We start from the raw sequence: 27,431 nt of genomic DNA, 5'->3' as shown, positions 1-27,431 counted from the left end.
CGTGCTGCTCCACGGACGGACGGGGCAGCCCCATGAGCTGCCGCTCGCACGGTGGTGACTGAGTGAACCACTATGATTTGTCTAATTAAACTATTCTCATGCACAGTGAAATCTGTATTGGCATATACTGTATTTATTACAACATGTAACTTTTTCATATTCTTTCCTTTATCAGCAATCATGGACGTGTACCTAAGTCTCTTTATATTACAGGCTCGTGGCCTTACAATGGAAACTTCTTGATGCTTTATTGTGTGCTCATGTTCCTTTTTCCAGGCCAATAACAAAAGGCCTGGAACATGCATGTTTGATTTAAAGATGTCTGCTATACCCAAGTGGTTGATCCCTACAACACAATATACGATGCACAATAGGTTTGGAATAAAGCTGAATCAGGTGCCAGTGGGTTGGATCAGGGGGATGCTACTTTCAGATGCAATTGTCACTCAAGGAATCTGCTACTTTGAGGCATTTAATGAGGAAGCCACTGAAGAAAAATGATCCAGCCATGAAGACTGCAATAGAGGGTAAACTAGATGAAGGCAAGCACTAGATTCTTCTAATTTGTATGATGGTGAAAGCAAAAGGGTGAGGAAGTTGCAGTTCAAAGCTGCTAAACAAGGCAGTGCCCCATCGGAGGTGAGATGCTTTTCACGTAGTACTACAGCTCATTTCTGTCTGGCCTTGGTTTCTGACCTGGAGACCAGCAACTTGGACCACTCAAGCAAGCAGACTCAATTCTGCTCTTTGTCATCATACTAGCTACCCAAAACTTCTTGGCTTCCCTGTATGGTCTCAACAGACCAATTTTAGGCTTTAGATTGGAGCAACGTCTGCATTACCTTGGAGCTTTCCAAGGTCCTGAAAAGAACATAAGAAGAGCCCTGCTGGATCAGGCCAAAGGCCCATTTAGTCCAACATCCTGTTTCCCACAGTTGCCAACCAATTGCCTGTGCCTAACCCAGAAGCAGGACATGAGCGCAATATCACTCTCCCCACCTGTGATTCCCAGCAGCTGGCATTCAGAAGCATACAGCCTCCATTCCAGCAATTGTTGTATTGGTCCAGAAAGTGCCTTTGGATGTTACTGTTACTTGCAAATATAAAGAAGGATCAGTGGTGGTGAGTGCCCATTGGAACTGATGGGGTGGAAGACGGGAAGCCAGAGCCAATGACAAGCGGAGCCAGCTAGTTTTAGTTTTGTCCCCATCCTTCTCCCTGTTGAGTTCTACACAGGCAAAACAGAGACCAAGGGTGAAGAAACTGACAGGCAGTGGCATCCCTGAACTGGATGCAAGTAAGAAGGCAGGCAGGCAGGCAAGAGTTGATTGAGAGCAGACTGGGATTGGTGGGGCAGTGTGCCATTCACCCTAGTGGACCAGCCTCTACTCTTCAGGTGCATACTGTCTCCAACAGTGGAGGTAAAACATGACCATTGTGGGTAGTAGCTGTTATCCTCCAAGTTTATTATTGACCTGCCTGCAAATAATCTGTAAGTTCTAAACCATTTTGGGAGGCGCATCTTTAACTTCCGGAATAACCTGTCAAGATTTGAAGACCCCTTCTCATGTATGAAATAGAAGGTGAGATATATAAGGTGATACAAAGAAATTGGAGTCTCCCAGTGGTGCAGCAATAAAACTGCTAGCACATTTGCAAAGCTAAGAAGGGTCTGCTATGGTTTCAAATTGGATGGGGGACCACCTGTTGAGATTTCTGCATTGCAGGGGATTGGACTAGATGACCCTCAGGTACCTTCCAGCTCTACAATTCTATGATTCACTGTCAAGCCAGGAGAGCAAATATTCTCATTATAATGGAAATAAATGATAGTTGTGTTGTATTAAGCACTCTGATTATCAATGCTAAGTTTGCAACTGGGTTGAAAATTATCTCTTACTGGTTCAGTTTATTCTACATGATTTCATCAGTACACTTCATAGTTGAATATGAAATCAACTGAAGTATTTCTCTTTGGACCAGAGAGCACTCCAGGTGTCAACAGGATCCAGAGTATTCTTCTTGAAAGAAATTATTCTCCTTGAGTATGTATAATGGATGCACTTTATCAGCTTATACAGATCTCTGAAGAATATAATTGGTAGCTTCATGTGCCTGGAAAGAATTCACATTGTGCATGGGATGTTGCCTCCATAATCAAAAGAAGGATTGTTGCTAATGTTGGTATACTATTAATTTCCACCTGTTCTGTTATTTAAAGAGCAAACTCCTATTTCTGAAGATTCAAGGTACGTAAGGGGAGAGTCAACAAACTGAAAATTTGTTGAGAGACAGCAGCTCCTCCCACCCACACTCCCAGCTCCCTAAATACATACCCAGTTTTATTTGCTTGGAAATAGTTTTCCTCTAAACGAAGTTACAGAAGGAAGGCAAGTTTCTAGAAATGGAAGATGGTAAACCGTGCTGGAAGAGTAGATCATGATGGGATCATGCTGAGAAGGGTTCTCAATAGAATTATAGAACAGAAGTGTTCTCATAGAATTATAGAATAGAATTGCAGAGTTGGAAGGGACCACAAGGGTCATCTACTCCAACCCCCTGCTGGGCAGGAATATTTTGCCCAACATGGGACTCGAACTCACAATCCGAGATTAAGAGCCTCTACCAACGGAATTATTGTGGCAATCATCAATATTTCATTGGCATTCCCTTCCTGTACTGGCAGCTATGGACGACTACATCCAAGAACTTGGACTAATAAAACCACAGAGGATGAAGATGCCCATCTGTGTTCTTGTGACCTGTCTACAGAAAGTGTTGACTAGCAGGAAGGGGGGGTAGTCCTTTGGCTTGGATGCAAGTGTCTGCTTCAGAAGAGATGTACCTCTTCAATAATCTTGTGCTAGAAGGGAGGTTGAAATGTGATGTAAAATTACCAAATGGCAAATCTTACCTTTTTTTTTAAAGAAAGAAAGATACATAACTCATAAGCTTCTTTCCAGTCCTTTGACTACAGATGTACCGTAACTCCACCTCACTGTCTACCAACAGAAACTATTTTTTGAACTATCAGAGTATCTACATATTCGCTTTTGTCTGTTATGCCAAAACCCACTTGTCTTTATTTTGCCAAAGTCCACATAGATACCTAGATGTGTGTCTTATGTTATGTGCTATGTGTTAATTAGATATTATCTGCTTTGGTCTTTACCATATGTCTAAATCAGTGGGTGGGGAATGTAAACCTTACAGTTCAGGTGAAACTAATTGCATTATTTCATTTTTTTTATAAAAAGCATCAAGTTATCAAGCAGGTAACTGTAATATTCTTAAGCTTTTTCCCCATGTGGAGAATAGGTGGTTAGAACAGTTGTTAATTGACATTTCCATCAGTTGAATTTTATTATTTGCTTCAAATTACTTCCTGCAAAAGCTGTTGGGGAAGCAAAGAACCCGCAACTTTTCTCAAGCCCCTCCTCCTGCCCGTGTTCACCATCTTCAATTCTGCATTTTAGCCCTGCCAGTTCTTTTTCAACAAGAACTGCAGAACAGGGAAGCTGAGGAAGGAAGCAAGGTCCGGCTTACCTGTGAGCTTAACAAGGCAGACCTGCCGGTGCAGTGGATGAAGGGAAACGAAGTCCTGCAGGCCGGCGACAAGTATGAGTTGAAGCAGCGCGGCACTGTGGCAGAGCTAGTAATCCGGGATGTAAAGAGTTCTGATGCTGGGGATTATACCTGCAGCACTGGCGAGCTAAAGACCTCAGCTCGAGTGCAAGTGACGGGTAGGAAGAGCCACTAGCTTTGCGGTGCTCAGTTATCTATGCCATAATTTAATAGTGGGCCTTCACAGAAATGCCATGCATGCTAAATTTGCTCACTGCAGTAGCATGCTGCGTAAATGCAAATCGACCTCTGTGGATGCCTGCTTTCCATCCCAAAATGCATTTGTATGCGTTAGGCTACATGCGTCTAACCATACCATTCTACTTCCATCACCCATGGTTGAATCTTCGGCCTATGTTGTAGGGCTAAGCCTGTCTAAAGAAGTTCCATGTTTGTAGGCGAAACAAAATAGAAAATTCTTTCCAGTAGCACCTTAGAGACCAACTGAGTTTGTTCTTGGTATGAGCTTTCGTGTGCATGCACACTTCTTCAGATACCTTCAGCACACGAAAGCTCATACCAAGAACAAACTCAGTTGGTCTCTAAGGTGCTACTGGAAAGAATTTTCTATTTTGTTTCTACTATGGCAGACCAACACCTGTAACATGTTTGTAGGATCCAAGTTAACCATCTCTGCAGCGGACATATGGCAATTGAAAGATGAGGTTGGGAATGCTTTCCAGATCGAGGGCCACATTTCTTCCCAGGCAGCCTTCCAGGGGCCACATGCCAGTGGTGGGCAGCGCCAGAGGCGAAAGGGAGCAGAGCAACTGGTGTGAATTTTACCTTGGTACAGTAGGCGAGTTTCTACACCTACTTGCACACCTCTCTTCATCCTCCATCCAGAGAAACAAGAAGCACTCTCAGAGTTCAAGGACGTATTCCAGCCAGGCAAAAACACCCAAAGAGGGTGCAAAATTGGGCTTCTGAGGGGCATAACTAGGGAAAGGGTTTGTGGCCTGTGGAGAGCCCCAAGGGCCACATAGAGAAGCTTTGAGGGCCACATGTGGCCTCTGGGTCTGAGGTTCTCCACCCTTGATCCAAAGTGATGGCTCTGATGATGAGGTCTTTTTGCCAGACTCCCAAGCAAGCCATTTTCTTTCCGAGCTGCTCCGCTGCAGTTGGGTTGGGGGGCTCACAGGGCCGAACGCCAAGTGTCGGGGAGATGGGTTGTAGCTGGACTTTCTCCCTGAAATGCTAGTTTTCTGTTGGCAGGGAGAACTAGGATTTAGACACTACCTCCCTGAAGCCAAAACCATTGAGAGAATTTGAGTTTTCCAATCCTGCGTATTGGTGGGGAGTGGGGTGGGAGTGGTCCTTGCTGCGTGCGGCTGTTACATGCAGTTTCCCCCACGGTGCTTAACATTTGCCATTTCCCCTCCACCCTGGTTGTACATTTTAGCCTTGCCAGTTCTTTTTAAGCAAGAGCTTAAAGATGTGGAAAAGGAAGAAGGAGACACCGTAGCTTTGCGCTGCGTACTCAACAAGCCGGACGCATCCGTGGCCTGGAAGAAAGGAGCGATGGTCCTTCGGGCCAGTGACAAATATAAGTTGAAGCAGGAGGGGTGTGTGGCTGAGCTGTTCATCTACAATTCAGAGCCAGAGGATGGTGGGAGATACACCTGTGATGCCGGAGATAAGCAGAGCACAGCTCAGGTCAAAATCCATGGTAGGGTAATGGGGATGCATCCATCTCATTATTTCATTTATTCCCATTTTATATGTATTTCCTCTGAGTTTTAGCTCGCTGAGCAAATATGTGGTATAGAATCCTACCAGCTTGATATTTTTAGGAAGTTCATTGGGGTTTTCCCCTGCTGTGTTTATTACAGAGGGCCCCTCCAAAGTGGGGAGTTTTTCCCCCTAGGGTTTTGTTTTTTTGGGGGGGTTGGGTCTATTCTGCAACATGTCCGTTGATGCAATAATAGTGCATTAGTGGTGGATTTATACTGGACTGTCCACACAATGTTGTTCTGCGATGCATCTGCAGCGTTCTTGCATTATTGCTGCCTGGAGGGGGAATTCTTGCACTACAAGAGTGGGACAAAAAAGCAAAGCCCAGGTCATTTGGGGAGTATGAAACGTTATAGGATTTCAGGAGGAAGTGACTTAGGGAAAGCGGTAGATCTTCAGTGCCACGCCGGAGCCCCGCTCGCTCAAGCAGACCTTACTAGGTCTACTCGAGAGCCAGGACGGCACGTCTGGCACCCGTTAGATCCCAGGTCCTCAGGACGCTCCTCCTGTGGTTTTTACGGAGCCCGCAGCGCGGTTGCGGTTGCTCCTTACCCGAAAACACCGGAGCCCTCTCGGAGCTGAGAGAGCTCCCGACTACATGGAATGGCATTTCACCGGAACTTTTGAAGGCGCAAAAAACATTGAAAATGGGATTGCGTATAACTGCCCCGATACCATCACGAGCACAATTCATCATGAATGCACAATAAAAAGCACATCTGGAGGACCCCTTGCATGTTTGGAAGATTTGTATCTTGGCTTTTCTGTTGAGTGCGTGCTCTCAGGTAGGCTTTGCCCCTTTTAACTACACAGAGAGCTCTGCCTACGCCAGCCACAGATAGGTTCATTAGAACTGAGGTTGGGCGGGAACCTCAAAGGGCTGTGACATGGGGAGGCAGACCAGGAACTTCTGCCGTTGTCTCAGGGATCGGGGTACTGCGTGTGGCCATGCAAAGGGCACCCTCCGGTTGATGGGAGAGCGGTCATTATCGAGCATTCATCCTGATTTGTTTGTGCAGAGATTAGATGACATCAGCTATTTAATGAGCAACCATTCTGATTTGTTAGACAATGCTGCATGAAAGGTGTTGTCCCATACTTCCCCATAACTTTCCTTATTGTTAAAAGTCCAGTCTTTGAGGGAGGTGATTTCTGTGTGTGTGCAAGACTGCCCAGTTAACTACAGTTGAACAACCTCAATTTGCCGGTATGTGTTGCAATAGCAATAGTCTGGAAGCACCCTGAATCTTTATCATAATGAGCTAGGCAATTTTGTGATGGCAGCCATAATAAGCCTAAACTGCTTGGGAGTTTGAGTGGTTCATGGAGAGCCTTGGGGCCTAGGAAAAGAGGAGTAGGCCCAAGGGAAGGAGGGTTGGGAGATGGAAGAGTTCAAAAGAATGATAGGAAGAAGAGAGGTCCAGAGTGGGGGGGGGGGATGAAAACCAGGGGAAAGAAAGGTCAGAGAAGAGAGGCATAACTTCCCAGTGGCTGCAGAGGTGAGAAAAGTTTAGGTGTTTGATTTGGAATGACCATATTAAATCTTGGGTTGGAGGCAGTGTCGTGTATAACTGAATCAGATGCTAATGCTGGTAAGTCATCTTCATGTGTGTGTATATATACATTTAAAATCCCTTCATCCTCCAGCCATTCCTACCCGCTTCAAAGAACTGCTAAAGAACACAGAAGCCACACAAGGTGGGATAGTTACTCTGCACTGTGAGCTGAATAAGTCTGCTCCAGTGGAGTGGATGAAGGGGCAGAAAGGTCTGAGGCCCAGCAGCAAATACAGAATGAAGAAAGAAGGAACTGTGGCTGAATTGACGATCCACGATCTAGACCTCAAGGATGCTGGGGATTACACATGTTCCTCTGGAGATCAAAAGACAACAGCTGTCTTAACAGTGAATGGTAAAAACACAACACTACCAGCCTTTTGGAGTGATTCCGCCATCTCCCCCCACCCGCTTAATTTATGTTCTTACAAAGCTCTGTCTTCGGCTCTACTTTTCCTTCGTCTTGTCCTTCGCTATCATGCCGGCATGCAGCCCCCATGCTTTACTATTCTCCAGTTTCGCAGGATGTAAGGCGTTGCTGTCGCATGCTTACGTGATTTGCAAAGTTCCTCTCGCAAATGACATGGCATGACGTGCACAAGGTATGAGATATGCTGTGTGGTTCTATCATCCTCATTAAGAAAAGGTTGGCAATTTCATATCTGAGTTATTATTTCAATTCTCTGGCCAGCCTCCTTTTAATGGGGCACCCCTTCATTCCTAAGGATAATCCCATTCGGAAGTTCTTTTCTGTCCCCCAAGTTGGAAATGGGCAGGATTTGTTGGCAGCATGCTCAGGATGGTTCCCCATAACTGGGGGGTGAATTGCACAATTCAGCAGCATGCCAGAGAGAGAGAGAGGCTCCGCATGCCTTGTCGTTGTTGACACAGTATCTGTTCATTCTGCGTCTCCTTCAGCCTTGGCAGCACAGTTCAAAATGGGACTAAAGAATGAGGAAGCAACGGAGAGTGGAACAGCCACTCTGCATTGCGAGTTGACCAAAGCCGTTGACTCCATTGAGTGGCTAAAGGATCAAAAGGTGCTGAAACCGAGTGAAAAATACAGAATGAGGCTAGAAGGTCGCTTTGCTGAGCTAACCATCCAAGATCTGGAACTGACGGATGCTGGAAGTTACACCTGCGTGTGTGGAGATCAGAAGACCACTGCGGCCGTGAAAGTGAATGGTAATGGACCTTATGCCCACAGTTAAAGCCTGTTACCAAACATGCTTAATCGCGCTCTAGCCATTCTTGCAACATGTCTTTGTGGATCTCTTGCTGTTGGTCTCCCGGGGCTTCTTTTTCTTCCCTGTACTCCCCCCATATTTTGATACCTAAAATAATGCAGTTATACCTCTCCCTGCAAAATGCGCCCGTGTTCCTGCTACATAGGGGTCTGGCGATGGTTGCGGTGCAGCTAAACGAAGGTTGGTTGCTTCCTAGCAACATGGACCTTCCCAGTGTGCTAAAGCATCGAACATCAGAGGTCCTCCGGTGATCTGACCCTTTCTCTCTACCCATATTGCATTCTTTAGCACTGCCTGTATTTTTCCAAGAAGAACTAAAAAGCAAGGAGGTTACAGAGGGTGAGACAACCACACTGCTCTGCACGCTGAGCAAGGCTGCCCCCGTGGAATGGCAGAAGGGGCAAAGGGCACTCAAACCAGGTGGCAAATACGAAATTAAGCAGGAGGGTCCTTGTGCTGAGCTGGTGATCCATGACTTGGATGTAGCAGATTCTGGAGACTACACTTGCAGATGTGAAGGACAGAAGACTACAGCTAGCTTGACAGTGAATGGTAAAGAAAAGAAATAAAGAGATATAACGTGTACCTTATATATAGTCAGACTTCTCTTGCAGTTTTTCTTCTGAAATCAAACCCAACAGCACTCTTCCTAATCCACACATGTCACTTCCCTCCTTTCCTTAAAACACCCCTTTGGTGTGGATTCTGGAACTTCTTCCTCACAACAGATGCATGGGCCCTCTCAAGTGCATGCATGTTTCCCCCCACATGCCAGTTACTAATTTACAGGCTCAGAAATGTTGGAAAGCTTCACTGGGTCTTCATCACACTTTGTTTCCCTAAGAAAAACAAGTTAAGATATTTTCACTCAGTCTCCATTCAGTGAGAGCCAGAGAATTTCTGCATTGGTTGGAGCTGCGGGAGGAGGGCCTTTTGTTAGGACTTGTCACGAAGAATTGCTAGGGGGTATTAAATTCATTCCCATCTGCAGATATGTTGATTGTTAAATGAACAGTCAGACCCTAACTGGGAGTGGTGCCATTTTCAGTGTAGGGTTAATTGGAAGCTACTGGGATAGAATGGTGCAAGCAAAATCAAAGAGGCACTTTAGGTCAAGGCCACAAAAGGTTGAAGCTTATAGTTCGATTCTGAAACCCTGCAGCTGGGCAGAATAGGCATCTCCATACAGTAATTGAATGTGATGAAAAGACAAGCCCCAAGTAAATCACTGCATTGACACCGATAGCACATTTATAATTGTTTGCTAAGAGGAGGGTAGTTCACAATCTCGAGGGTCCCAGTTTTGATGGACTCCTGTCCTGTTGTTGCCTCCACCCTGCAGTCCTGCCTGCACTTTTCACAAAAGCCTTGAAGGACGAAGAAGCTACAGAAGGCAAAGCTGCCACTCTGCGGTGTGAGCTGAACAAGGCCTCTGCCACTGTGGAGTGGAAGAAAGGACACAAGACCCTTAAGCAAGGCAGCAAGTACAAAATGAGGCAGGAAGGCGCCATTGCTGAGCTTATCATCCAAGGCCTGGAGCTAACAGATGCTGGGAGTTACAGCTGTGTGTGTGGAGAGCAGCAGACTGTGGCATCTTTGGAAGTCAAGGGTAAAAAAAATAAAATCTCACAACCCACTCACCAACCTAGTTTCTACATTTTCTACCCATTCTATTGTCAAAGGTGTTGCCGTTATCCTTCTTGGCTTATTTTTGGAATCCAGATCCACTGTTACAGGGCAGGACATTTCATGGCTGATAGAACTCAATATTTTCAAAAGTGTGTGTGTGGGGGGAGGGAGTCTTGATAGATAGGTTGGAATCCAGATGTTTTGGGTGCTACTTCTAAGGCCACAGCCCTTTTTAATTCCACATACACCTATCCATTCCTCTATTTCCTGTCTTTCAGAGGAAATGGATTTTCTAGGTAGGTTGAGACGGCCAATATTTCCCTGAATGGGTGGTGCCTTTCACTGCCTCTGAGTGATGGGACTTCAGTGGTTGCATGCAGGGGTAAGCATCAATTTCTTTTTCTCCCCCCACCGCTTACTTTTGCCCTCTATCCTTATTACCACCTTCTCAGCCCTCCCCGTGCTTTTCAAAGAAGGACTGAAAAACAGGGAAGCCGTAGAAGGCACTACCGCCACTCTGCATTGTGCACTGACCAAAGCTGGTGCTGAGGTGAAGTGGAGAAAGGGGCCTGAATCTCTCAAGCCAAGTGACAAGTACAGAATGAGGCAGGAAGGTGATGCGGCTGAACTCTTGATTCGAGACCTGCAAGTGGAGGATACAGGAGATTATACCTGTGTTTGTGGAGACCAAAAGACAACGGCTGTCTTGACTGTTCATGGTAACCAAACGTTCCATGCTGCGACGGTGATGTTTCAGAATCTGCCTTCTCTCTGTAGATTTACTGACTTTGTGTTGCCTTTGTTTGTTGTTTCCCTCCTTTGTCCGTCTTGATCTGTCTCTTTCTCTGTCGGTTGCTTGTTAACATACCTTGTATTGTCTCCAGCATGAGTGAGTGTGGGCTTGTCCACACTTCTGCTTGTCCTCTGCCTAGAAAGCTCAGATCCAAGCGGTTTCATGCTTGTCCCACTCCTTTACCAGGGAAAGCTTGCTCTTTAGTTCTCAATCAGAACAAACAGCAATCCGCTGCAAACTTGAATGGCTGCCTGCTCTGATTGTGCACTAAAGAGTGGTTTTCCTGGGGGGAAGCAGTGGGACGAGAGGAAGTGTGGATAAGCTCTGTGTCATAAATAGATCCTTAAAGTTGCAGCCAGTGGTTTGCACTGAAATCCCAGCTGTAAAAATTTGCGTCTTCATTATCTGTTGGCAGCACTAGAGTAGAATCTCTGCAATTCTGGAGAACTGTGAAGGGGTGTGTCAATAGAGCACTTTGAATGCTTCCTCCTACACACTTCTTACTTACTGTGCGGCTGTTATTTATGTGTTGTTGGAAATTACCCTGCAATAAGAAGCTATGATATAAGTACTGGAAATCGGGGACCGTGCTGCTCTTTCACATCACCACGGTAGTTTTCTACGGACTGAAACCATCTCTGGAAGATTTTTAACTGGACACTTCTTGAAAACTCAGATACAACCGATTTTATAATATTGTTTCATGCCACCCCAATCTCTATGTGGTATGAGATTCTAGGTGTTGCAAGCATACTTACCGGAGTCTGTGTTACCTTTTGGGAAAATGATATGTGGTTTTTTAAATACATATACACGACCTGCGTCTGGATGGAGAGAGCGCAAAGAGTTCACATCCCAAGAGGGTCCTGTTCCTCCCATTGCTGCAGCCTCCAATTCCAAGAGATCCCAAACATCATGTATGACCTTCCCGCTCCCAACTCTGGGATTGTCTTTTGCTAATTACCCAGAGCCCAGGGTGGGGTCTCCCCCCTATAGAGTCTTCTGCCTTGTTGATGGATTTCTTGATGGGTTAATGACTCTGCCTTTGTTTCATAATGGCCCATCTCCAGGCAATTCCCTGGTCAGGAGAACAAGTCCAGCCTGTATTTTTACACTGCTAAATCCATTGATTATAAACGTCAGCACTTATGAAAGCCAGGAATTACGAGGTTTGGTTAAATTCCAGCCACCTTACTGAATCCAGATATTTTAGGGGAGTCTTGCCTCCCCACAAATTTAGAACAATTTTCTATTTTGCTCATTAGCATTTGGAAGCTTTCACTGATAGTTAACGTTTTGTTTTAAGCTTGGTGACTTGGATTGTGCACTTCTCTGGGACCTGGTAAAGTGCTATCTTTCCCTCCTCTATATATTTTCAACCTACTTGCCTACAAGTCAATCGAAAAGGTTGCATTCCTTTTGCAATGTAGTCCAACTGCCTTGGACCACTTCTTTCAGCTTATCATCCATGGCTTTTGTTCAGCCTTTTCCCTCCCACTAACCAAACTACATTCTTCATCTTTGAAATCTTCTCTTTTTCATCATAACCTACCTCCTGTGTTATGGTTTCTGGAGCAAAACTATTAAAAAACCACAAAGTTCCACGTCTAAAATAAGACATTCCTTGGAATAAAATATATCTGAGAGTCTTTTACTTGGAAACTTCCCAAAGTATATTGGAATTTCAGTTGTTAACTGCATTGCATCATTTGGGCATGACATGTTGGGTGCTGGCTATATGCTAGCATGGCAATCTCTGAGATTCTTGTTGGGACGTGTAGTCCCACAGTATAAACCACATGCCAATGGCTCCATGATGGCTGGAAAGTCCTCGGGTAGCATGTATCTTACTTTATTTCATTCGTTTTAATCTACTTTTCTTTAAAGTCTTTTATGACAGACATTTCTGATAGTATCTGTTTCCCAAACAAGGCAACTTACACTCTCTCCTTTGTCCTTTGTCATGCTGTTGGGCATTAACCCAATGGCTGTGAAAGTCTAGTGGTCTAGTGGTCGCTATTTCCCATTAGAAATACTTGTTTGCAGGCATAATAATGTTAGAATCAGGCTTTGAGTTGCTAAATATTACAACTGTAGGGCATCGTGGGGAATGGTTACTAATGGTTATTTGGTAGCAAACTTGGTACGAATCTGGATCTATAGATCCAGGGCATGCCTCTTACCTTCTGCAGCTCTGCCTAAAAATTGCTGGTTTCAGGTGCTTCAGAGGAGCTGTTGGCACAATTATGCAACTGCTCAAGTTCCATAACATTTTGAAGAACCTGAGGAGGCTGGTAAATCAGCTTAGTTATGAGGCTTTTCCAGGGCTGGTTTTAGCTTTCAGTCCCTGCATTGGTGTCCTAGGCTGAAACCCTAAGGCCTTGTAGCTAGGAAGTAAGTCCAAAGGGGACATAATTCTGAGTAACTTCTGGGATTGCACAGAACAAGATGCACATCGATGAAAAAAATGGCTCATGGTGCATGTTGGGCAGGAAGATCCTTATTGGACATGCAAAACACGGGAATCTGCAGGTTCCATGTGTCAAAGTTATGTCAAATCTTCTTCTGGAGAAGCCAATGGCATTAATTTTAGCAGAAATCACTTCCAAGTGTAATCACCACTGCAGCTGAAGACTCACTGTTTTGGTGTCCCCCCCCCCCACTTCTGTTGATTTGTCTTTAAAACTCACTGTTTAGGCTTTCTGCTTCTATTTCTTATTTTCAGTTCTGCTTATTGCATTCCTTTTTCATCCTTCCTTGCAATTTCCCCCCCATGGAAAATTCTAATGAGTCTATATTTCCCCCCATTTTAAGGGGCAGGTGAAACGTCTTTGATGTCTGGCAGTGTTTACTGCTTTTACTGTCCTTTTTGTTTGTTTGTTTTGTTTGCATGATGTTCATATTTACATTTCATTTGTGTGTGTGTGTGTGTGTGCGCGCGCGCATGTGTGCATGCACACACATTCATATTTCATTTGTGGGAATGCTGAATGCTACTCACAAACAAATTATTTGTGGTGCTTATCATCCGTCTGTAAGAGTTTGTGTTCTGAGGTTAGATGAAATGAAATCATTACTTGTGATCTCATTTCAACAAATGATCAGGTCCACATTTCCATTTAGTTTTATGTCCAAAATGCTGTTGAAAAACCTGAAAGCTAGAAAATAGCTGATATTTAAAATTCCCAGAACCTTTTTCATGTTTCATTTTTATTTTTGGCATATAATGAAATGGCATTGCTCTTTCAAAAGAGTTTTAAATGCTTTGTACATGGTTCTGTTGTTGGTGGAAAGAGGCCAGAATCTGCCATCAACAAAGCTCTGATCTCTCCAAAGACCCTTCCAATGGAGCTAAGCTTGGTGAGCAGCTCAAGTGGTTCTGGAATATCTGGGTCATATGACACACTCTCTATCGATATTACTCCCCTCAGCTGTGCCTGCACGTTTCCAAGAAGAACTTAAAAGCCAGGAAGCCACGGAAAGTGGGACGGCCACTCTGCGCTGTGAGCTGAGTAAGGCTGCCCTAGTGGAGTGGAGGAAGGGTGAGCGGCTGCTCAAACCGAGTGATAAATACAAAGTCAAACAGAAGGATAATGTTGCTGAGCTGATCATCCAAGACGTCACAGAGCAGGATGCTGGAGATTACTCTTGTGTGTGCGGAGATCAAAAAACATCTGCCTCACTAACTGTGCATGGTAAATATTATACACATGTGGCACTGACAACATTCTACAAGATGTGCTTTATACCTAGATTCTCCTCAGACCATGTGAAATATAGTCCACCGTTCTATAGTGGGTTTCTATTGATAGTGGTAATTATCCTGTTTCTTTTTCCTAAGTCCCATTTTGTTGTTTCTCTTACTACGTGTACCAAAATTGATGCGAATGCTCTAGCTATAATTTACTCATACTGTTTGGGAGCAACTTAGTCAATGTTGAGGTTCCCATGGCCCAGACATCAACAGCAACAAGATAAGGCAGGATATTTAACCATGCTCTGTGTCTATATGGATAATAACATTTATTTAAGCAACTTGAATCATTCCAACCATAGTCTCCTCCTATAGTTCACTGAGCTGTAGCATGGGGTGGTACATAATCCATTTTTGGACACAAGTCTCTCATTGGCCCTGATATAGACTTTGTATGCTGGGAATGGTGGAGGGTGGGCAGTCGGAGAGGAGGTTTTCCTCAAAGCAGCTGCAGGTTCTCAATACCGTCAACTAGATCCTCAGCCCAGATGCTCAGTGGTTCACGTGACGAGGTAAGTCAAACTTTGGTTACAGCTTGTGGTTAGTGACAAGTCCCAATTTGGACGGCATGCTAAGTCTCTAGAAAGAGGATCAAAGAGGCTGCAATCTCCTCTCTGGGAGCTCATGCATTTGTGTAGTCTTCCCAACCCAAGGTTTGGTTTAGTGTGCTGGGTGAATGCTGCCAACAGATGTGTGCATGTATGTTTGGTGGAGGTGGGAGTGGAGGAACTGGCTTCTTTCTGGCCTGTTTTCCTGTTACAGATGTGAAGCTGGGGCAGAGACGGCTTCATTAGGAGCATTTAATTCCACATGGTTGCATAATTATCAAGCTAGCTAGAGCTTTCCAACAGAAGTAGGGGCATAAGGGGGCATATAGTATCACGTGTGCTTTTCTCTGGGGTTTGGATGGAAGAGGAATGCAGAGGAAAGGAGAGGAGCCTACAGGTTGGATGATATGGAATGAAAAGCATATTCTCGGAACTCCTCCTACTTACAGAAACAGTTAAAACACACCTCAGTTGGTGAAATATGCCATGGAGACCATGCAAAACACAGAGGTGTACAGTGCAAGTAAACCCTGAGCCACAAGGCTCATTTTGTGCAGGGTACCCTCATGTTGCAGCTCACTGGGCAATTCTAGCAATATGAGCATGAGAAGTCCAAGGAGTGAGCAACTATCTGTCTTCAAGAACCATGGCCAAAAATTGGTGACAGCTATAAGCTCCTTTTTCTTCTCAGTAGCATGGTGTACTTAAGGTTCCATGAACGAGTGTATCATTTGCCCTCCCTCATGTTGATACCTTCTGGGAAATCAGAAAAGCCATACTGTAAATACTAGGGTAAGTGATGGATAAGAGGAATCTCCTGGAATCTCCCAACCGCTGTGAATTTTAATGTGCTCTTTGTGATCTCCAGCCCTGCCTCCACGATTCAAAACAGAGCTGAGCAACCTGGAGGTTGTAGAATGCGGAACAGCTACTTTGCGGTGTGAGCTGACCAAGGCAGCAGCTCCAGTGGAGTGGAGGAAGGGCAATGAGGTGCTCAAGCCGAACGACAAATACGAAATGAAGCTAGAAGGTGCCGTTGCTCAGCTTGTCATCCGCAGTTTGGAACTGGGAGATGCTGGAGATTACAGCTGCACCTTTGGTGACCAGAAGACCTTGGCTTCCTTGAGAGTGAATGGTACATTTAATGGTTCTATTTCCTACTTGTCAAATGCAACATGAGTAACCGCAGGAAAAGCAGCCATCCTTATCTGTCTGTCCTCATGGACTCTCCCATGTAGCTAAGAGATCTAAAGAGGTTTACAACACTGATAGGATGAGTATTATCACTTGTATTATGAGACCCAGGGCCACAACCAAAACATGCAGAAACCAGGGAAACAAGAGTGCTGCATTCTCAAGTATGTAGGTGATACAGAAGTCTATAAAAGAGGCACACAGTAGGTTTGGACTGAATAGTCATCCAGCATAATGAAGATTCTGCTGCATTGTCACTTCTGCTATCCTCCATTGTTAACATAACCAGGTGGTCATGGAGTAATCTTGGTAATATACAACTGATACTGATTTTACTGGTGTGTTGATTCTCTTGCTGGGAATTGCAGAGAATTGTGGAGGAGTGTCTTTAAACCTCCCAGACTCTCAATGTATGTAAGAAACATTTTTCAGATGTTGACATTCACTCAATATATTCATTCTAAACTTCTTAGCCCTCCCTGCCCTTTTCAAGAAAGGCGTGGAGGATCAAGAAGCCTTGGAAGATGGGACGGTTGCTTTCCAGTGCGAGCTGACGAAAGCATCTCCAGTGGAGTGGAAGAGGAAGCATAAGTCACTCAAACCGAGTGACAAGTACAAAATGAGGCAGGAAGGTGCTGTCTCAGAGCTTGTGATAGTCGGCCTAGAACTTAAAGATGCTGGAGAGTATTCCTGTGTGTGCGGCAACCAGACAACAACTGCGGCTCTGACAGTGCACGGTAAATCAGCGTGTCCTAAATGTCTGGGTAGTCTGGAAAACTCTGGTCATTCTTCCCAGCCGGTCCTCTGTGTGTGTTGATGTTGCATTCTCCTCTGTGGTGTGTTTTGTCACAACTTCCTAAGTCACTGGATGTCCCAGTGCATGTTCCTGCACTGATCACCCCCTTGGTCTATCTACTGTTTCCCCTCTATTATGGAGTGGTGATTTTCAGAGTCTGGGGGAACCTAGAACTCTTCAGAAGGCTGTTGAGGGTTCCTCAGAGGCTCTGCAATGGAAGATGAGCTTCCCTGATAGACAGCTTGCCCACCACCAGCAGCTGCAAGAGAATTTTTACTCTTGGGTCTTATCAGGACTGTGTGTTCCTCTAGAACATTTCCTGTAACCTCTGCAATGAGTAAGGATTCCCTAGCAAACCAACAAGTAGACAAATAGATATAGAAAAGGTTCCTCAAAGTTAAAAAGTTTGAAACCCATAATTCTAGAGCTGCCTTGTATTCTTGCTCTCCTTGAAAGACCTCATGCATTCCCATTGCTTTGTTTTGACATGGAGTGTTCCGTCGTCTGGCTAATGCACATTAATGATATCTCTGTGGCATGTCCACTTCTGTGGTGTGTTGTAGTCTCACTTCAGCTGGAAAGCATACTGGCATGAACCTGCATTAAACAGTAGCAGCTGTGGAGATCTGTTCATTTCACCCCCACTGAGAGAACACAAGGTTGCTGAGAGTATTTGCTGCTTCCTTGTTTCTTAGCCTTGCCCATAGTTTTCAAAGAAGAACTGAAGTGTGCGGAAGCTATGGAAGGCGAGGTGGCCACCCTGCGCTGCAAGCTCAGCAAGCCTGCTTCGGTCGAATGGAAGAAGGGCAGCCAGTCACTGAAGCATGGTGAAAAATACACGATGAGGCAGAAGGACACCATAGTGGAACTGCTGATTAATTACCTAGAAGAGGAGGATTCTGGCGATTATACCTGTGTGTGTGGCAACCAGCAAACCACAGCTGCCTTAGCAGTACATGGTAATGCCATATATTTTAAAAGAACCATAATGTTTTCCACCATCCCTTTGCCCATTTTTTTTTGTATGTTGCTTGTCTTTGAAGAACACCCATTTTGGACTTGTCATGTCCATCGCAGTGGGCATCTGGGTAAGTGTGCTTTAACAGGCTTTACGTGTTGTATCCCTCAGTTCCACCAGCCCTCTTCAAAGAGGCCCTAACGAATGTGAAAGCTACAGAAGAAGGAACAGCTACTCTATGCTGTGAACTAACTAAGGCTGCTCCGGTGGAGTGGATGAAGGGGCAGCATTTGCTCAAGGAAGGTGATAAGTACAAAATGAGACAGGAAGGCTCTGTTGTTAAGCTGCTGATTCAAGATCTGGAACTGACAGATGCTGCTGAATATACCTGCGTCTGTGGAGACCAGAAGACAGCAGCTTCCTTGACGGTGCATGGTAAAGAAGCTAAATGCGTGGTCACCTACCATCCCACTAACTGTACATTATCTGGAGTTGGATTTAACTTCCACATGTTTGTGTTCGTCGTCTGTATCTACCATATATACTTGAGTATAAGCCTAGTTTTTCAGCACATTTTTTGTGCTGAAAAAGTTGCCCTCGGCTTATACTCGAGTGAGGCACGCGGTGGGGGTGGCGAGAAAAAAGCCCTTTCTCTCCGCTCGTGCCGCCACCTGCTCTCCCCAGTCAACCACTCCTTAAGTGTACAAGAACGGCGGTTCTTTACTCTCCCCAGGCAGTTTGTTCCATTCCTGAACTGCTTGCATAAATGCAAACTTGGCAAAGGAAGAAGAGGAAGGAGCAGCCCAAAGGGCTGCTTTCGGGCTGCTCGTTCCTCCTCCTCCTCCACAGCGGCAAAGGTGAACCGGCTTATACTCGAGTCAATAAGCTTTCCCAGGTTTTTGTAGGAAAATTAGGTGCCTCGGTTTATATTCGGGTCGGCTTATACTCGGGTATATACGGTATGTCATTTCTGTGATGTCGTCTCTGATTGTTGGGCATGGCCTGTCAACATTTGTCTAGGAACAATCGTCGTTGAAATAAGTTACATGTTCCCAATTTATTTCGGTGGTGTTTCCACAAGATAACATTCTCTGTCTTGTTAAATTTTCCACTGGCTTCCCATAAATGGTGAAGACAGGAAGCTGTGTTTGCAATTACAAGTTGTTATCAGCTTCCTGCCTTGAAAGCCTAACTATACGTTTTGATTGTTGTTCACTCATGTTGTGTGGTCCACAGTGCTCCTCCCAAGTAGTCACTTGCTGTTTTAAGTGCAATTATTTTGTTCTGTGATCCTCAGCCTTGCCTGCAAGGTTCAAACGCAACCTGAAGAACATGGAAGCAGCAGAAGGTAGCGTGGTCACACTGCGGTGTCAGCTGACCAAGGTCACACCCGTGGAATGGAAGAAGGATGGCCAAGTGCTCCAAGCTAGTGAAAAGTGGATCATGAGGCAAGATAGTGGCACTGTAGAGCTGGAGATCCATCAACTAGATCTTCAGGATATGGGAAACTATAGCTGTGTGTGTGGAGACCAACAAACTACAGCATCTTTGACAGTCAATGGTAAACTATGGGTTGCGAATTAACTTCTCAGAAAATTTTCCAATTTCACCCTAAATAGCTGTACAGTATCTGCCTTTCCTAAACTAGTGCTGGCTGGGGATGGTGGGAATTGTAGTCCAAAATATCTGAAAGACACAAGGCATAAGACAGTGCCCACTCTAGTTTGCAGCATAGTGAGCATGTAGTTCCAAGTGCCATGGACCTCCAAAGCTTGATTCATAATGCATTTAGCACAGGTCATCACTGTACCTTGTGGTCCAAACTTTTGGAGATGTTCATGCGCTCTGCTTCTTTTATGTCCCATAGCTCTCCCTGCATTTTTCAAGGAAGAGTTAAAGAGTGAGGAGGTTGCAGAAAAAGGCTCAGTAACACTACGCTGCAGGTTGAGCAAAGATGCCCCAGTGGTGTGGAAGAAAGGGCACAACTTGCTGAACGCAGGTGGCAAGTACATCATGACGCAGCAAGAGGCTACTGCAGAGCTGACTATTGATCATGCAGAACTGCAGGATGCAGGAGACTATACCTGTGTATGCGGAGACCAGCAGACAACAGCTGCTTTAAATGTCCATGGTAAAAGCAAAAGGCCAACCTTGATTTAGATGACTTCCTAGTATCACTTCTAAAACTTATGTTTTGTGCAATACCTACCTCAACTCTCTAATATTCTTTTATAATTTTATTTTTATATTTTTTAATTATTTTGTCTTCCCCCTTCTCCCGCCACCAAGTTATCTGTAGGAACGGGACAAGACAAGATTTTCTCCTAGTTTTTCTGGATTTACAAAGTCCCTCTTGCTTTGATGAGACCATTCTAAAACCAATAGAAATTTGGTGGACTGTGCAGGGAGCGGGATGGATTCGTAGGAGCTTGAAACACCAATGTCTATGGCAAGCTTGAATCCTGAATTAAAATTGCTCCTTGTTGCCGTCATTGTTGGTTTCTTTAATAGGGATTCTACTCTGAATTAAAATAAAAGAGTAAAATAATAATGGGAAGCTACTGTTGCATGTCTAATTTACCTGATTTTCAGTTTTATTCTTCATTTGGTTCTCTTATTCTCCTGTGGCCCTGAGTAGCCACTTGCATAAATGCCTAACAGTCCCGCTATCTGTTACATCCTCAGCCTTACCTGCCTATTTCAAAGGTGAACTAAGGAACCAGGAAACCACCGAAGGTGGATCTGCTGTTCTTCGGTGTCAGCTTAGCAAGGTGGCACCAGTTGAGTGGAGGAAGGGACAGCTGGTTCTCAGGCAAAGTGAGAAATACACACTAAAGCAGGAAGGCGCCATTTCAGAGCTGCTGATCCACAGTCCTGATGAACAGGATACAGGAGAATATACCTGTGTTTGTGGAGACCACCAGACCACTGCAACCCTAAGAGTCAATGGTAAACAATGCTACTTGACAAACAACGGGCTTTTCACGCTGCCTTGTAACATCGCAATTTTGGAAGCAAACTCCACCCTCTCTGTTTGCCTCTCCTTCATCTCACTACTGTCCCTTTCCACCTCTTTTTCCTTTGGAATACCACCCTCTGTCTCTGTTGAACTGGTGGCTGTGTATATGCAAGAAGATCCCTTCCTCATTACTATTTTGGCTTCTCTTGATATCCTTGCGTCAACTACTTTTGTGTTGCTGTCTTCCAGTGGATTCTTCCCTTACTTCCCTGGCTTCCATCCCTACTTAAACTTTGTGTGTGTGTGTGTGTTCCACAGGTAATGCATGGAGCAGTTCTGGTTGCAACATGTGTTCAGCTATTGTGCACCTTATGTGTATCACATGTCTCTGTTTGTTTATGTCTTACTGTTGAGCACCACAGAAGATTTATCACACATATGCCAAGCAAGCAATGTCTTCTGCAGCCACCAAGCAGATGGGAATCGGGTGGAATTATGTCGCCCAAAGGAATCCATCATATGATGGGAAACCATTGTTGTCAAATCAAGGGCTGCTGCATAGATATACAGTGGTACCTTGGTTTAAGAACAGCTTGGTTTATGAACAACCTGGATTAATAACGCTGCAAGTAGGTGTTTTGGTTTGTGAACTTTGCCTTGGAAACAGAACATGTTTCGCTTCCTGTTGAGTGTGTTCCATTTGTAAATCGAGTCTCCTGCTGCTTTGGGAAAGCACGCCTTGGTTTAAGAACGGAATTCCGGAACGGATTAAGTTCGTAAACCAAGGTACCACTGTAGTAGTAATCACAGATTGAATTTCAAATGGCATGAAGAAAATGGGGTGAAAGCCTTTTTTCACACAAGAGCTGCATAGTCAGGAAGTCACAGAAGGTGGAAGACTCACTCTGCTACTTGAGTTGACAAAGGGTGATGGTTTGGTGGAGGGAATGAAGGAGCATAGAGGTCTCAGACCCAGCAACAAGTGCTTCATTAAGCAGGGAGACCCATCTGTTTCTGACGTAGATTCAAAGAGTGTTGAAGAATATACTTGCAACCATGAAGACCAGAAGAAGACGGTCTCCTTGACAGTCAACAGAAAAATTGCATTGTGCAAGTACTGTGGGATGAGTATTTTATTGCTTTATAGTCCATGGATTTGAACTTGAACTTCCATCGTTCCATTGCAAGTTGTTCCTGAAATACATTGTACATCTTCCTGTGTTCCTGTTCCTGGTCTTTTTGTTCTCTTGTCTCTGTGTTCCATTGCGTTTCGGTAGCATGCATCCATGTCACTGTCTCGTTTGTCGAGAAGGAGTGTGTAGAGATGACCTCCCATCATCCCAAAGTGCTGTCTCCCTTTCAAGGCCGTGTGCCAACGCCTGATGAAGCCAATGGAGGCATTTCCATTGAAAATCAACAGGCATTGGACCTGGACTTTGTATAGATTCCCCATGCCACTTTATATTACCTACAACCTTCCCTCCTCTCATATCATCCAGCTACTAGTGTGAGGTCTTCGTACATTTATAAATCTGTGTTCTGCAGCCCTCCCAGCACGCTTCAAAATGGAACTGAAGGATGTAAGAGCCACTGAAAATGAAACGGCCATACTAAGCTGTGAGCTCACCAAGGCCGCTCCAGTGGAGTGGATGAAGGAAGAAAAGAAACTAGCAGAAAGCAACAAGTACCGAATCAGGCAGGAAGAAACTGTCACAGAGCTGGCGATCCACGATTTAGACATGAAGGATGCTGGGCGCTACACCTGCACATGTGGAGACCAGAAGACCACTGCTGTCTTAACAGTTAATGGTAAAGTGTGTGAAATTGATCCAGCCAATGAATGTATCGATTGTCCAATTCTAGGATTATAAATAAGTTTGGGATTATGGTAGGGCTGCAAAGTAAATATTTCAGTCTCATTCTGTGGGATGGTTTGCTCATGTATACATTAATTACTTAATTGCTCTTGATTGATTTACAAGTGATAACAGGCAGCTGAATGTTTGCACTAGTGATCAGCATTGAGCAGGAGAAGACACTGGGTGACTTGAAAGTTCAGCCTGCAAGGTTTCATCTGGGATGACTTATTTGGCCATGAAAGTTGTTACTTAGATGTTGCAGTCATCAAGTAATGAACATATGTGTGCCTGTAGTGAACCAGGCCTATAGTAGTAGTGGAGTTGGTGGTAATAGTAATAATAACTTATAACACCATAAGACCAGTTTCTGGCAATTTATACTTTCTTTTTGGTACTTTCACAGAATTTTTAAACCATAAAGATTTGAGATGCCTTGTGTTTAAATTTTGAAATTTGGGGTCTTATACGTTGTTAAGAATGGCAATTTTCAAAACACTGAAATGTGAAATGCTCTTTCAGATCAAATTTAATGGTGTTTGAACTAGATCTGAAACTTCCAGTTTTCTGCATTCATTTCAGATTTGGTTAATATCTGCAAATGCAAATGTGATGCTTTACATTGCTATATAAATAGCAAGTCAGGCTTATAGAATCATAGAATCGGAAGGGACCCAAGGGTCATCTAGTCCATTCCCCTGCAATGCAGGGTAAACCATACATATCTCATGTATATATTGCAGCTTTTGCATTTCTTCAATAGATAATCAGCAGACTTCCTATCCAAATCTGTGTACCAGGCATGCATCTTCAGTAAATATGGGATATTTTCACCAACATTTGCATTTCAGAGGTTTCTAATTCAGTAAATAGAAATTTGGGGTTACCTAGGATTTTCTGTTCCCAACAGCTAGATAGCTAGCAGTTTAAAAAGAAGGAAATGGTTTTGGAAGTATAGCTCCCCACCTTCAATTATGAGCCAAAATGCACCTGTAGGTGTGTGGGAGACCCCTGATTCATCTCCTGGTATTTTATTTGTTTGTACGGACTTTCTGCATGCAAAGCAGATGCTCTGCCTCTGAGCTATAACCCTCCCCCCCCCCCCAATGTTGTGAAAGATAAGGAAAAGGCGGTTGTGAGAGGTGGGTTAGTTTCAGAATTGAGAACTGGGTGGGTTTTCTGGCAACTCAACAATGAGACAAGTTTTAATGTCAAAACAGTTGCTAGCTCCTACTGCAAACAGCCCAACTTTTCATACCAAAGTGGGCCACAAGAGTACTTGAGCATGGAACCTGCGAGCATGGCATATGGCCTTGTTGCTGTCACCCAAAATATGACTTCCAAGTGTGAGGTTCTTGGGAAGGAGGCAGGAAGACTCTAGGTCCCTGCCAGATCCCTCATGCCTTTATTCCAAAGTCCAACGCCTCACTTACTAGGCTTTGGGGAGGTGGTGTGAGGGCTGCGGGGGCATGTGTCAAATGTTTCCAGTAACCACCAAAAACATGTCCCATTCTGCCCTATAGTAAAACACCACTAGGTGGAGGTGGGAGCTATTCAGTCATGCAATAAGTATAGTTTATTGTTTTGGTCATCATAGTCATTTGCATTCCGTTGTAGTGAATGCCACGTGTTTGCTGTCTGAAACACTTATTATTATTGCTAGATAAAAGTCCTGATTGACTGCTGTTCTCCCCACTGTCCCACCGGGCAAGTTGATACAAACTAAGTATAACTCCTTAAAGTTATCACTGCAATCCTTGTAAAAGCAAACTTACTAGGGAAAACCAGGTATTCACCATGGGCATTGAAGACTCCCTTACATATGGTTAACGGTAACAGTTCCCCACATTGCAGCAAAATTTCTATAAAGTTGTGAATGATGCTCTTCTCCATTGTTTCCACCAATTGTTTCTTTCCTCCAAACAGCTTTTTCTTTCTTTTCTTTCTTTTGCATGAGGAAGGAGCCTCCGCCGGGGTTTCGCCTTCCCAGAACGGTTCCTCATCTTGCCCCTATGAGCATTATGGCCCATGTTTTGTCTTCATCTCTTGTTGTTGGCTCCACAGCCCTCAAGCCTGAATTCAAGCAACGGCTGAAGAATGAGAAAGGAGAAGAAGGTGGAACAGCCAGGCTGCGCTGCGAGGTGACGGTGGTTAAGGCGCCAGTGGAGTGGAGGAAAGATGGCGTGGTGCTTCATCCCGGTCCTAAATATGAAATGAAACAGGATGGTGCCAAGCACGAGCTACTTGTTCGCGATTTGGAAACCAAAGACAGTGGAGAGTATTCCTGCGTCACTGGGGATCAAACCACGTCGGCAAAGCTGGAAATTAAAGGTAAGAGGCAGCATTCCTGGCAATTGTTGCCATTACAATTTGGCAGTCTAATCCTTCACGACGGGGTGAGCTCCCGTTGCTCTGTCCCAGCTCCTGCCAACCTAGCAGTTTGAAATCACGCCAGTGCAAGTAGATAGATAGGTACAGTTGTGGCAGGAAGGTAAACGGTGTTTCCATGCGCTCTGCTTTCCATCACGGTGTTCTGCTGCACCAGAAGCGGTTTAGTCATGCTGGCCACATGACCCAGAAAGCTGTCTGTGGACAAACGCCAGCTCCCTTGGCCTGAAAACGAGGTGAGCACCACAACCCCACAGTTGCCTTTGACTAGTCTTAACTGTCCAGGGGTCCTTTACCTTTACCTCTCTTATTTAGGGTTGCCATATTTCAAGAGGCACAAAAAGTTGTTGAGCTTTTTTTAGGGCAATTGTCTGATAGCCCCTCTGCCAGAGCCCAGGTCATCTGTGCCAGAGCCTGAAGCAGAGTTCCCCCCCCCCAAAGCTAAAAACAACAACAACCCAAAATGCAGGACACTTTAAATTCTCCTTGGATGGACATGTAGGACCCCCAAAAGAGGACATGTCTGGGAATTCCTGGACGTATGGTAACCCTATCTTTTTGTATGCAAAGAATGTATAGCTCAAAATGCATGGCCATCGCATTAGACAATGGATCCAGGCTAGGCTTTAGCTAGATTATGGTACGTTCCAATTTAATTTTCAAAAAATAGATGGAATGCAGGCAATTTAAAAAGCAAGAGAAATTGTAGCTTTATATTCTCCAGATATAGAATAGAATAGAATAGAATAGAATAGAATAGAATAGAATAATAATTTATTGGCAAAGTACATTTTTCAATATACTCGGAATTTGCTTTGGCGATGGAGTTGGCCGGAGGAGGGAGCGGTCTTCCCAGACACTCACAGCAGCAGCAACAGCAGCAGTGTTCCGGAGGCTTCCCTGGAGCCTCTTAAGCTGTGTTGGTGAGTGTTGGCCCGCCTCCTAGGCCCGATGAAGTTGGCCGGAGGAGGGGGGCAGTCTTCCCAGACACTCACAGCAGCAGCAACAGCAGCAGTGTTCCGGAAGCTTCTCTGGAGCCTCTTAACCTGTGGCGGTTGAGTGTTGACCCGCCTCCTAGGCCCGATGTGTGGCACAGTAGTAAATTCTGTGTTCCTTCTTGAATGGTAGAATATTCACAATTACCCCATGGGTTCTCACTCAAATGCTTAGATCTGTGGAAGTGACACTGTTGCAGGCGCCACCTAATATTGTTCCACCCTTCCAGCTGCCTTGAGTCCCGTTAGGGATATATTATCCAGACATGTAGATTTTGACGCATTATAATCTTTTTTTAACTGCTAATTATTTTAAAGCATTTTAAACTGTTTTCAACTGCTTTTTCAACTGTTAATTTAAACATTTCTTGTAAAGCACTTAGAGGTTTTCCTACACTCAATCAATATATCAATACAGTGGTACTCAGGTTACAAACACCTCGGGTTACAAACACTTTGGGTTACAGACTCTGCTAACCTGGAAGTAGCACCTTGGGTTAAGAACTTTACCTCAGGATGAGAAGTGTGGTACCACTTTAGCTAATGGAGGCCCCATTAGCTAAAGTGGTACCACAGGTTAAGAATGGTTTCAGGTTAAGAACAGACCTCTGGAACGAATTAAGTTTGTAACCAGAGGTACCACTGTATTGTTTAATAAAAGAAATATGCATGCCCTGGCTTGTAGGATAGTTACAGAGAACAAAGCACTGGCTGGATCAAATTGTGATGGTCCACACTATAAGAACTTTGTTCCCTCACTTTCCACCATCGCTGACACTTGCAGGACTTGACATCACCATCATTAGGGGGCTGAAGAACACTGAGGTCTTTGAGGATGAAGATGTGACCTTTGAGTGCAAGGTTTCCCACGACAATGCGAAGGATGTGGAGTGGAAGCTTCAGGAGGCCTCTCTCCAGAGCAATGAGATGAACAAGATCTCCGTTGAAAAAGGCAGGGTCCACATATTGCAGCTGAGGAAGGTGACCCAGCAAGATTCAGGCACTGTCACCTTCCGGGTTGGACCATATACCTCCACAGCACAGCTCAAAGTGAAAGGTAATCCCATGAGGGGTGTTGTGACAAAACCAACTATGTTATATCTTGAGCTTGTCTTTGTGATGGGCAGAAAGGAGAAAATATATATGAATATTTTTTAGCACAATTGGCTTCCCGTTACTACTGTAAAATGTTGTGAGACAGGAAGACATAATTCCACAAGACAGGCTGCATATGACTAAGATGAAGGAGAAAGAAACAGATCAGCACATGTGAGAGAAGTGGGAGAAAAATATTTTGTACTCTAATGAGCATTGCGATCATGCAGGGCTGAATGTATTTATTGTGCAATAAGCTTAAATAAAACAGACTAAGAAGAACATGAAATGATTTCTGAATCTGC

General features: G+C 44.5%; 1 protein-coding gene across 1 annotated transcript in view; it reads left to right on the top strand.

The window, feature by feature from the left end:
• OBSCN (obscurin, cytoskeletal calmodulin and titin-interacting RhoGEF) overlaps positions 1-27,431 on the top strand; it is a 216,747-nt gene that overhangs the window by 68,132 nt on the left and 121,184 nt on the right. The window contains exons 34-51 of the mRNA XM_033166000.1: positions 3,477-3,743; positions 5,027-5,293; positions 7,006-7,269; positions 7,833-8,099; positions 8,450-8,713; positions 9,504-9,770; positions 10,243-10,509; positions 14,015-14,278; positions 15,754-16,020; positions 16,553-16,816; positions 17,571-17,834; positions 18,005-18,268; positions 19,131-19,394; positions 19,701-19,964; positions 20,519-20,782; positions 22,338-22,601; positions 24,713-24,979; positions 26,816-27,088. Of these exons, the coding sequence (XP_033021891.1) occupies positions 3,477-3,743; positions 5,027-5,293; positions 7,006-7,269; positions 7,833-8,099; positions 8,450-8,713; positions 9,504-9,770; positions 10,243-10,509; positions 14,015-14,278; positions 15,754-16,020; positions 16,553-16,816; positions 17,571-17,834; positions 18,005-18,268; positions 19,131-19,394; positions 19,701-19,964; positions 20,519-20,782; positions 22,338-22,601; positions 24,713-24,979; positions 26,816-27,088 (4,782 nt within the window). The remainder of the gene's footprint in view (positions 1-3,476; positions 3,744-5,026; positions 5,294-7,005; positions 7,270-7,832; positions 8,100-8,449; positions 8,714-9,503; positions 9,771-10,242; positions 10,510-14,014; positions 14,279-15,753; positions 16,021-16,552; positions 16,817-17,570; positions 17,835-18,004; positions 18,269-19,130; positions 19,395-19,700; positions 19,965-20,518; positions 20,783-22,337; positions 22,602-24,712; positions 24,980-26,815; positions 27,089-27,431) is intronic.

The sequence above is a fragment of the Lacerta agilis genome, chromosome 12 (assembly GCF_009819535.1).
Source record: "Lacerta agilis isolate rLacAgi1 chromosome 12, rLacAgi1.pri, whole genome shotgun sequence".
In the NCBI taxonomy this organism is placed as follows: domain Eukaryota; kingdom Metazoa; phylum Chordata; class Lepidosauria; order Squamata; family Lacertidae; genus Lacerta; species Lacerta agilis.
This window is presented reverse-complemented; position numbering and strand designations above follow the sequence as displayed.